Source organism: Penaeus japonicus, unplaced genomic scaffold (genome assembly GCF_977035675.1).
Source record: "Penaeus japonicus unplaced genomic scaffold, GWHDUDI00000001_assembly GWHDUDI00000003, whole genome shotgun sequence".
In the NCBI taxonomy this organism is placed as follows: domain Eukaryota; kingdom Metazoa; phylum Arthropoda; class Malacostraca; order Decapoda; family Penaeidae; genus Penaeus; species Penaeus japonicus.
The window spans coordinates 19,156,647-19,169,146 of record NW_028234405.1 but is presented as its reverse complement, the minus strand read 5'-3'; the positions used below and the strand labels follow the sequence as shown (position 1 = coordinate 19,169,146).

At 31.1% G+C, this 12,500-nt stretch overlaps 1 protein-coding gene across 4 annotated transcripts in view; it reads left to right on the top strand.

Moving 5' to 3' along the window:
* The window catches only part of LOC122247132 (double-stranded RNA-specific editase 1), a 13,859-nt gene extending 1,513 nt beyond the window's left edge, over positions 1 to 12,346 (top strand). For 2 of the 4 annotated variants that reach the window (XM_043006162.1, XM_086530760.1), the window contains exons 2-8: positions 1,419 to 1,561; positions 1,875 to 1,959; positions 8,586 to 8,770; positions 9,667 to 9,919; positions 10,994 to 11,160; positions 11,349 to 11,559; positions 11,730 to 12,346. In XM_043006162.1, the coding sequence (XP_042862096.1) occupies positions 1,419 to 1,561; positions 1,875 to 1,959; positions 8,586 to 8,770; positions 9,667 to 9,919; positions 10,994 to 11,160; positions 11,349 to 11,559; positions 11,730 to 11,821 (1,136 nt within the window). In that variant the 3' untranslated portion in view covers positions 11,822 to 12,346. The remainder of the gene's footprint in view (positions 1 to 1,418; positions 1,562 to 1,874; positions 1,960 to 8,585; positions 8,771 to 9,666; positions 9,920 to 10,993; positions 11,161 to 11,348; positions 11,560 to 11,729) is intronic. The other 2 variants (XM_043006164.1, XM_043006163.1) reach the window with 2 other exon arrangements.
* Positions 12,347 to 12,500: the final 154 nt, after the last annotated feature.

Below are 12,500 nucleotides of genomic sequence, written 5' to 3'. Positions count from 1 at the left end.
AGAGTACATTGCAGTATGACCAGTTGTTTGGTTGTATGTTTAAGGTGTGTATTACTGTGGGCTTTACTGAAATTTGGAGTGTTACCATACTCTTGAATGTTGGTACCTCTGTTTGTAGGCTTGATTAACTACGGACACATCTGTAGTTTCATGTGTATATTTCCTGTTACTTTCCATAATTTGCTTGTTATACTACATACCTTTCTCTACTATCAGGATTTTAACAATTCCTGAACCAGTTGTTTGGGATAAACGGATTCATGTACGATATGTCAGTAATAGTTGCATCCAAATAGTAAGATTTGATGGGTGTGAGGAACTAAAAGTTGAACAAATTTTGAGATTTGAAAAGTATTGAACAATAGGCAAGACTAATCTCATAATTAGCTTGTTTATATGTGGGTAGTTTTTGTTTTTAGGGAAACATAACATCCTGAAATTTTTTCCAATAACTAATGAACAAGTGCCCAGATAGACAAAAACACATCAGTCAATTGTTAAATATTGAAGGATATTGGTGGTAACTTTAACACTTATTTTTAGAATTCATGTTCATTTTGCATTTCTTAATGGAATTATTGGTAAGTTAGCATTATATAATAGTTATCGAAACACTTTTTCCCTATTGTTTGTTGGTTGTGACTTTGATTTTGGGGTGCAAGTTGCTCAGTTTTGTGCAAATGATTTCTGCCTTAAAAGTATGGTTAAAATCACTTTAAAGAAAATATAATTTTCTCAGTAGCAACCAAAACTACCTAAGGCTCCAACACATTAACGCTGGGTGATGTGGTATCATGTGATGGCTGTGCTTGTCGTGGAGGACACGATATCACGTGGCAGTTGGCCATAGCAGAAGTGGGTGAATACCCAAAGATGTTAGTCCTTCGTGAAATACCTAGGCGTTTAGACTTGGTAGAAACAAATCTGCTCCATTGTTTTCGCGTTGACACGTAATTTTGAGGCACTGCTTGTTGTATGTTCTCGGTGTTACTGTTGACCAAAATCTTTTAGAAATATTCCTTTTGATAGTGATTAATTTTAATTGAATGGTAAATGTTCATGTTACTATGTACTTTTTACATTTATACAATTTGACCAGTGATTTAGGAGCTAAGTGTCACAACCAATTCAAATTTATTCCTAAAGAGTTCAGTGGAAAACCCTATGATGCAATATAATAACCTATAAAAAAATTGTCTAGTTAAATTTTCTTCGATTTCACATTCCTGATTTTTCTATCAAGTGTAGATTTGTTGGTCTTAGCCCAAGCACAAGATGTGTACAATGGTTCCAGCAGTTATCCTTTGGAAAGAATCATGTGGTGGCATTGGATTTTGACTGAATGACATTCTACAAAGTTTGATAAAACAATATTATTATACCCCTAACTGAAACAATCTGAACATTCCCTTTTGCAGGTCGTGGTCGTAGCAACTGGCGTTCTGGGGCAGCAAACACAGCCCAAAACGAAGTTCCTCCACCAGAGAGTTTCTCCACTGAGAACTCGGACACCTCAGCCATGGACTTTTACTCCCAGGGACTTCCAGAGCCTACTATGGATGTAATTGTAATCTGTCTTTTTTTTGAGGGAGGGAGGGAGCGAGCGAGTGAGCAAGCAGTAGAAAATTTGTTCTGAAGGATTAGTGTTAAAGTAAATAGGGAATCTTTACATATTTTCATATTCTAAATCCAGTGTCGGCTTTTCACGATGAGTGGTTTAACCCAGGTTAGACGTATCAATTCGTCTTGATATCGGAATTTGTTGGGCCGGTGTAAAATATCTATACAGCATAGAAGGATCTGAAAGTGTAAGGCCTTACTTTCCCTGTTTACTAGGTTTGCATTATTAAACAAGTACTTTTGAAAATTTCCAGGTACCAGGATCAGATAGTGATGCCTCAATGCAAGAAGGTGACGTACAGGAAACCCCTACCAGGAAGCGACCTTGGGAGAGGCCAGGTAGGGATAATTGTGCCTTAAATATTGCCTGAATATTGTTGGTCCAAGTGTTACCATAATTGGGTTGGTTAAATTTAAGCCATTGTTGTTCCTATGATTTTAGTAGATTAATTTCAAGCAGGAAAGGGAACTTTTCATTGATGTATTTGTGGTTAGTACCATTTTTTCTGTAGAAAGTATTTATAGTATATTAGTTTCATTGGATACTAGGTTTGTGATATTACAGCAGATATTAAGTTAACCTCTTCATAGGAAGAATGGAGTGAATGAGTGAGTAGAAGAATGACTTCCAAAGAAAATGTGAGAATTATGAAATAAGAATTTTGAAATATTAGATTCCTCCTCTTTTTTTTGAGTGTATGTTTACAAGTGTTGTTAAGTCAGTTATCCTAATTGTGTGTGGCAATATATGACCTATCGACTGAATTGTGTGGGGCAATATATGACTTAACGACTTAATTGTGTGGGGCAGTATATGACCTGGCTGTAGCAATAAAGTAGCACTAGCTATTTTATTAGCCTATACATAGACTAATGACTAAATATCAGAACAAAAATGAAGACCGAGGATCATTGAAAGCAAAAGTTTTAAGTTTGTTACTAATACTCACATTTTTTGCCATTGTATAATCCAAGTTTTTGTTATATTCATGAATAACAATTCTAAGGTATTTGTTTTTAATTGTAACAATATTCTCATTATTTGCACACTGATGTACCCAAGAAAGTGTCACCTGCACTCTACAAAGATGTGATCTAGCAATTTCATCACTTGAATAATTTTTTTAGGATCATATTCATGTTCCTTTTAGCTGTTTAGTAGCAGAGACAAATTGACCACCCATTTTAGAGATATTTGTAGTTAGAAGTTGGGAAATGTAGACCCTAATTCCATTTGCTAGCAAACAATACCAAGGGAAAGGAGTAATTAATTAATAATGGGTACAAGAATGAGAAGGAAATGAGTGGTGTGGTAAGTGAGGCTTGGGAAGCAAAGGTATGTAAAGATGGTTTTGCCAAAAGCTGTCAGGTGCAGCTGAGTGAGATATGCAGAGAAGTTTTTGTACCTTGAAAAGATTGGGCAAAGCTGTATTATCTGTTCCTGTATGGTGTCTAGTGTATAGGAGGATGTGGGATTGCTATTGAGGTGGTATTAACTTAATTTGATGTATTTTAGGTTTTGGAATATAACTTGTATTCATAATATTGAATTGCTTTTCATTTTTTGAAAGATTAAGACGCTATTTTATCTCCACACTTTGAAATTGTCTAATCCCTTTCAGTAATATATATATATATATATATATATACTATATATATATATATATATAAATGTATTATAAATATATTATAAATATATATATATATATATAAATGTATTATAAATATATTATAAATATATATATATATATATTATTAAATATAATCATTTCATTTATTATAAGATTTCTTTGCAAATGTGTAACAAACTTGAATATTCAAATCTTTATATTTTTTTAGCACATGCATTAAAAAGCTCTGCTAATCAAAGATTCATACAAAGCTTTTGTGTGAACTGTAATATCCTTAAATAATGTGGTCTTGGTTTAGGTGTTGTAGTCTTTTTTATGTTCAACTAATATACTTAACTGAATGTTTCCTGATTTTAGGGGGTGGAGGGTGGGGGTAAAGTACAAGTTTTTCTTGAACCATAGTAAACGAGTTTGGCCAAATAAACGAAAGTAGTTGATGAAAGGGCTGTGAATCCTTGTTTGTTTATCTTCAATTTTCTAAGTTTTGTTTTGTCAGCTTGCATGGAATATTGAGTCGCATATTTGATAGTTCTTGTGTAAAAACTATTTAGATTCTCTCTGATTTTACCTCCGTGGGGAATCCCTTGTACATTAGTATTCCCTCTTATGCTTCTCTGCTTTTATTATCCATCTTTTTCCTGTTATATGCATTCTCTTCATCTTCCACCTTGTTCTTTCTTGGAGCCTCTTGCTCTCTCCTATGCATTGATGCATTTGTATTGCCTAATATCAGTTGCAGAGCTGTAGGATAGACAGGGTTTTTGCTATTTTTATTCCACAAGGAAGGTGTACAGTGGGTTGTAAGCATGTAAAGGCTAGTATATACTGTAGGAGAATCTATTTAAAGTTGATGCTTTGAAGTTGTAATATAATTTCTTATTTATATATACGACTAAAGGACAAATTGTTAATTAAATTGTGAATGTACTTTGACACAATGTATAATCTTGCATTCATGCTCATGCATGTCTGCACATTTCCTTTTGCTTTAAATGTTACATGTGTAAATTTAAGTACAGGTATGTAGCTTAATATATACATATATATTTATATTCTTTGTTGTATATTATACACATTTGTAATATATGTATATGAATATATATGTATAAATATATATTGATATACATGTATAAATATATATATATATATATATATAGATATACATGTATAAATATATATATATAGATATACATGTATAAATATATATATATAGATATACATGTATAAATATATATATATAGATATACATGTATAAATATATATATATATAGATATACATGTATAAATATATATATATATAGATATACATGTATAAATATATATATATATAGATATACATGTATAAATATATATATATATAGATATACATGTATAAATATATATATATAGATATACATTATAATATATAATATATAGATATACATGTATAAATATATATATAGATATACATGTATAAATATATATAGATATACATGTATAAATATATAGATATACATGTATAATATATATAGATATACATTATAATATATAGATATACATGTATAAATATATAATATATATTACATGTATAAATATATAGATATACAGTATAAATATATAAATATAATATATATTATATATATATATATATATATTATATATATATATACATGTATATCATGTATATTATAAATATATATATATATACATGTATATCTATATATTATACATGTATATTAATATATTTATACATGTATATCTATATATTTATATATGTATATATATATTTATAATATATATCTATATATATTTAATTACATGTATATATATATATATATATATATTATATTATATATATATATAATATATATATATTATATCTATATATATATAGATATTATATATACATGTATATATATATAATATATCTATATAAATATAATATATATATATATATATATAATATATATATATCTATATATATATAGATATATATATAGATATACATGTATAAATATTATATATATATAGATATATATATATATATATATATATATATATATATATATACATATATATATATATTAGATATACATGTATAAATTATATATATATATATGTATAAATATATATAGATATACATGTATAAATATATATATATATATAGATATACATGTATAAATATATATATATATAGATATACATGTATAAATATATATATATATAGATATACATGTATAAATATATATATATATATAGATAGATATAGATATACATGTATAAATATATATATATAGATAAATATATAGATATATATGTATAAATATATTATATATATATAGATATATAGATATACATGTATAAATATATATATATATATATATAGATATATATATAGATATACATGTATAAATATATATATATATATATATATATATATATATATATATAGATATACATGCGTATATAAATATATATATATATATATATATACATATATATATATATATATATATAATATAGATATATATATATATATAGATATATATTATATATATATATAGATATACATGTATAAATATATATATATATAATGTGTATAAATATATATAAATATATATAAATATGTATGTATAAATATATATATATATATATATTATATGTATATATGTATATATATATATTTATATGTATAATGTATATATTATATATATATATATATGTATATATGTATATATGTATATATGTATAATGTATTTATATATATTATATATTTAATATATTATATATTATATATTATATTAATATTTATATATTATATATTTATTATATATATATTATATATGTACATATTTACATATTTACATATTTATATATATATATATATATATATATATATATTTATATATTTATATATATATTTATATATTTATATATTTATATATTTATATATTTATATATTTATATATTTATATATATATATATATATATATATATAAAGATAATGTATATATATATATGTATATGTATATATATAATGTATAAATATAATTATGTATTTACAATGAATATGTATATATATATATAATTGTTTGTGTATATACATATGGTTGTTTGAATATAATTATATATGTATATATACTTTGGAGTATATGTATAGATAAATTATATATATTACATAAATATATGTATATAGATATAGAATAGTATATGTATATATACATACACGTTAACACTTACAGTATGCATATATGTATATCCTTCTAAGACAGGGATGGGAAACATTAATTCTGCAGCATAGAAATTAACTTTTTTTCTGGAGAGAATTGTTTTGGTGTAAATTGATATATTGTAAAGCCTATTGATCTATTGTATATTCACAAAGTAGATAAAATCTTTTGTATGATTTTTGTATACACACACACACACACACACACACACACTCCCACTCTCTCACTCCCACTCTCTCACTCCCACTCTCTCACTCCCACTCTCTCACTCCCACTCTCTCACTCCCACTCTCTCACTCCCTCTCTCCTCACTCCCTCTCTCCTCACTCCCTCTCTCCTCACTCCCTCTCTCCTCTCACTCCCTCTCTCCTCACTCCCTATCTCCTCTCACTCCCTCTCTCCTCACTCCCTCTCTCCTCACTCCCTCTCTCCTCACTCCCTCTCTCCTCACTCCCTCTCTCCTCACTCCCTCTCTCCTCACTCCCTCTCTCCTCTCACTCCCTCTCTCTCACTCCCTCTCTCTCACTCCCTCTCTCTCACTCCCTCTCTCTCACTCCCTCTCTCTCACTCCCTCTCTCTCACTCCCTCTCTCTCACTCCCTCTCTCTCACTCCCTCTCTCTCACTCCCTCTCTCTCACTCCCTCTCTCTCACTCCCTCTCTCTCACTCCCTCTCTCTCACTCCCTCTCTCTCACTCCCTCTTCTCTCTCCCTCCCTCTCTCTCTCCTCTCTCACTCCACCTCTCTCACTCCCTCTCTCTCACTCCCTCTCTCTCACTCCCTCTCTCTCACTCCCTCTCTCTCACTCCTCTCTCTCACTCCCTCTCTCTCCCTCCTCTCTCTCACTCCTCTCTCTCACCCCTCTCTCTCACTCCTCTCTCTCACTCTCTCCCTCCCTCTCTCTCACTCCCTCTCTCTCACTCCCTCTCTCTCACTCCCTCTCTCTCTCACTCCCTCTCTCTCACTCCCTCTCTCTCACTCCCTCTCTCTCACTCCCTCTCTCTCACTCCCTCTCTCTCACTCCCTCTCTCTCACTCCCTCTCTCTCACTCCCTCTCTCTCACATTTATATATATTGACACATAAGCAAAAATGTTAGTGGCAGACTCACACTCAATAATGGTAAAGATAAATAGAATTTACCCACATGGATATATATATACACATAAGCTTTAAGGATTTGTTTGTTTTAATAAGATTAGAAAGTATGAGTTGATAATGAAACCTGGTTGCAATACTAAAATCATGAATTTAAATTGGAAATGTGTTGAATGGAGAGGGATGTTGCTAAGAGTGACTCAAGTTTGAGATTCTTTTGAATGAGGCTCCAGCCACTTAGGAGAGTGTGCGTGTGAAAACAATGATGCCTGGCTTTGAATGATTTCTTAGTATGTAGATATCTCACTTAATAGAAATTTGACTTTATCCAGAATTATATATTTTGAGTTAATCAAGCTTTTTCCTAATGCTATGACTTTTATCTGATGGATTGATAATGTTACTACACAACGCTCAGGTTGAGTTAATGTTAGAGGGAATAGGTCTTAATATCTCACCACAGATTTCTCACAGGCTCTCTTCTTTGTTTTGACAGCGGGGTAGTTTGACGGCCGCACAAGGTTATCTTTAGTCCCATGACCTGTTATGTCTCGTCACGACATTTGTTAATTGTAGCACACCAGAAAGCCAGTGAGGGGGAGTCCTGTGTAAGCAGCGATTAGTAATTTTAGCTTTGTGTCATCAGTTGATGGCTTTTGGATGTAATCCTGACTTATACAGGAGTCCTCCTCTGGCTGCCATGCATGAGGCTGGGTGTTTACTTAACAGTCGTAGAGACATTTTCAGAGAATTTTAATTGAAGCGTGTTGCCCACACTTGTCATGGATGTCTGACTGAGGTGGGAAGTACATATAGTACTGAATCCTACCAAGTCATTCCAACTAAATTTATGAAAATCTGGCATGCTAACTGACTATACAATGGGGATTTAGGTTTTCCCAAAGGGCCTTAACTGTGCTGTAAGTTATCAACCTGGTATCCTAGTTGTATTCTCTTGCCAGCTAAGGCAAGCCATTTTCTATGTCAATGGCAAGTGTGTTGCGACCTTTCAATTAATATGTGGTGGCAGGCGGCAAGACGAAGATGAAGAAAAAGAAGGTTCCAGGAGCTAAAAATCTCAAGATTCGTCGATATGTGCAGCCCAAAAACGCAGTTATGTGCCTCAATGAGTTACGACCAGGTGTGGCATACACAACTGAACAGGAAGGAGGAGTTGGCCAGCCATTCTGTATTTCAGTGGAAATCACTAATGGGGTAGGTTGAAAATGGCTTATTAATTTAGTCATGTGATGTACATTTTTTTTGTCATTCAAACAACTGATTCCTTAGCTTTTGTACATTATCCATGTGGCTGTTGATTGTCTATCTTTTATTACTAATTTATTGAATGAGTAAAAAATGCCAGTAACTTGCTAAGAATACTTCCCTCAATCTTTCTCATTAATGCCAAGTAAATTGATTGTATGTGCACTTGGTTAAAATTACATTCAGATTAACCCTTTTCTCTAGTGGTTTTGAATGTGTATGGGGTTGGGATGGGGTGCAAACTATTTGAAAAATGGTTTTAATAGACATTTAGGGACTAAGTCAATCATTCATAGGATGTACAATGATGGTTATTAAAGATAAGTTTCATTTATTTAATTTCAAAGTACTGAAAAGAGTAGTTAAAAAATAATTCACTTTTTTAGAATCAAAATATCTGAACTTTAAATAAATTTTACTGAGTGACCTTGTCTGCTAGTTATTTTTCAGTAAATAACTAGGTTCTTGATGTATATTAAGTGATGTAGCTATAACAGTTGTAACTTGTATTGAAAATTATCGAGTCAGTGAAAGTAAAGTTTCCAGAATTTATTATAATTGGAATCGGCAGCTTTGGCTAACTGGTTTTGTGTGGTTTTTATTTCTGCTCTAAGTATTTACACAAAACTTGAAAATAACAAATTATGTCAATACACATCTATAGAAGTCTGTTTATAGATTTTATTGTCCAGTAATGTGCAAACATCAAAGAAATTTGTAATGCTTAAAACAAATTTAATTGAATTTTTAGTATCCCAAATATTTTCAGATCTAGATTGTAATGCTTGAAATAATTAGTGATCTCTTATTAGTAACCTATTTAACATTTTTTTGCATCATAACAGAATGAAACTCAGAAGTATCGTGGATTTGGTTCATCCAAGCAACTAGCAAAGCAGGCTGCAGCAGAGGCAGCTCTTATAAGTTTTGTAAAACCACCAGTTAATTCAAACCCTACGGAAGGCCCTGAGGAGGACAAGACTCCCTGGGCAACACTTGCATCCTTTGCAATCTACAAGCTTTTCAATGACTGGCGTGAAGGTCGAGTGGGAATGTGTCCCCCTCCCGCCCAGCCATATGGTGCTGCCCTGCCACCTGGTAAGCGTATAACAGTGGTCCCTGTTGGGTTTAATTCAATCTTGTTACACACATTGTAATGTGTATGTATGTGCATATGCATTTGTTCCTCTATATTTCTGTATGTATGTACGGTTATGGATGTATATGCACATAAATACATACAAACACTGGGGCACTCACTCATTCACATTAAAGTCTCTTGTATTCAAAATAAATTTTTATAAAGTTGGTCAGAAAGACTTTCTGCTGACTTTCTGAAATAGTAATATAATTGATTTCTTACAAGATTTATCCCCTCTGTTGGCATGTCTAAGCTTCATTTGTATTTCATGTTCCTTGACTGCTTTTGCACAAGTCACACTTATGAAGGTTAACAGCTCCGTATTTAGACAATTTGGAAGTTTTGGTGGCTTGTGACAGTCTCTAACATGGCTGTTTTATCTTGTTTGTAAACTTGCAATCTTTTAAACTTTTTTTTGATACCTTTTAAAATAAATCTTTAGTGTAGTATAATTTCTTTTTTGCTATTTTAAATTATCCAATTTAATATTAGCATTGTGATCTTTTCAAGATTACCAAGAACACAAAAGCATAATGGGAAAAAAAAAGTAATGTCATATTTGTGGTCCTTTTTGTAACTTATAACATGGTTTAACATTGAATAGACAGTAAGAATTGCTGTACAAGTGTGAATATCAGATTGGGGATACAGAGATTTTACCATATACATACAACATGTACACGCACATGTCTCTACTCATTCACTAGTTAACATGCAACACTTTTATAAATTTAAATGGGAATATATTTGCTGTCTCTAATACTAGTTTTGTCTTGTTTGTCATGCATTTTTCTATATATTTTTTTGCTTAGATAATTAGAATGTCTTTTATTTGAAATATGGATCTTTTAAGTTTTGCAGCTATTTAGTCATGAATGAGCTATATAAAACCTCAGAGCATGACATAGCTATTGATGGTTTTAGAAAGTTTTCAATGATTTGCATGCAGTATAGTGAATTTTTTGTTTACACTTTATATATATGTATTTATTTCGTGAGATCACCTACTGAAATCTTTTTGTTTATTTTAGAACTAACTGCCTCTGACGCCACAGGTTTCCAAGCTTTCTTGGGCCAGTCTCTTGGAGGAACAACAGGTATTAAAGAGGATTCCGCTCAAGGAGCCACAACAGCATTCACTGAAGCCATTTGTGCCCACCTTGGTACAAGGGCTCTTCTTGCACCTGCTGATGCCAAGGTGAGAGTCTCTATGTAGAAATAATCTTATTTTTCTTTCCTTTGTGTTTTAATCAAATTAAGGAAGACCTGGCTTAGTCTTGGTTGTAGAGACTATGTTCCTTTCTGTTGGCGATGCAGCCCGAGTATGCTGTGCAAAGCAGATTGGTGATGTATTTGATCCTTGATAGAATATTTCCTTTTCCTCAGGAAGCAAATTTGGCTCTGCAGGCAACAGAGACTACAAAAGTGCCAAAGCCTGCTAAACAAATGCCTGAGAATGCTGCAGCCATGCATCCTGTAATGGTTCTGCATCAGATGAAGCCAGGCCTGCAGTATTCTGTAACCCAGGCTACAAAGGAGAACAAACCTTATTTCACAGTCTCTGCCGATATTGATGGGAAACCCTTCACGGGAGTAGGTGAGTCAGTAATTTATTTATTTATTTATTTATTATTATTTTTTTTTTGCAGTAATTACGTTATTTGATGTGCAATGTAATGAAGTTTACACAGGAAAGTTATATTATTCAGAATTTTATGCACAATTTTTTTAAGACCATTTCATAATGCTATTTCTTTTTATTTGCAGGCCATAATGTGAAGAAAGCCAAGTTTATATTAGCCAAAGAAGCCATTCAAGAATTGTATGGTATTGAGTCTACCTTTGAGGCTCCAGCTTAACGTGAATGCATTTTGGATGTCTAAATAAATGAATTTTAGATCTATTGCTAACTATAAAGTCGAACACTTTGAAAGTCATTTTGTGTGGTTCACTTGCTTCTGCTTGCAGTGATCTTTGTAACCTTTTTGTTATTGAATGTGGTCTAATAACTACAGGGTCTCATTTAGTTCCTCCAAATTTTACCAATAGATATGGCTATCTATTTCACAGTTGTCTATATTTAGTTGGATACAAGAGAATCTGATTTAGTTATCGTAACTTTACCACACGACATACAAAACTTACTTTGTTTATGGATATTCTATACCATCTAAAATGAGGAGGGCATTTTAATACTATAGCTGTATGTTAGGATTAATTGTGCATGTAAATGATGGAACTTTACACATTTACTCTGAAACCAAAAAAATCAAATACATTCTTTACTAATTCTGTTTCTGGTATTTTACTATATTGTAGGATAAATGTAGTTTGTGTTTATGATCATGTTTCAGAATCTGGAAGAATAAAAAAAGATGTAACAATATTGTTTAAAGAAAAACCTTACCTTGAATTTTACAAATGTTATTGCATACTATGTTAACTTGAGTCAGGTATTTGTTTTAAATGTAACGTACAATGACGTTATATTTGATATATTTCTTTTCTCTAGCTCAAAGAAGTAAATATAAAAGGTAA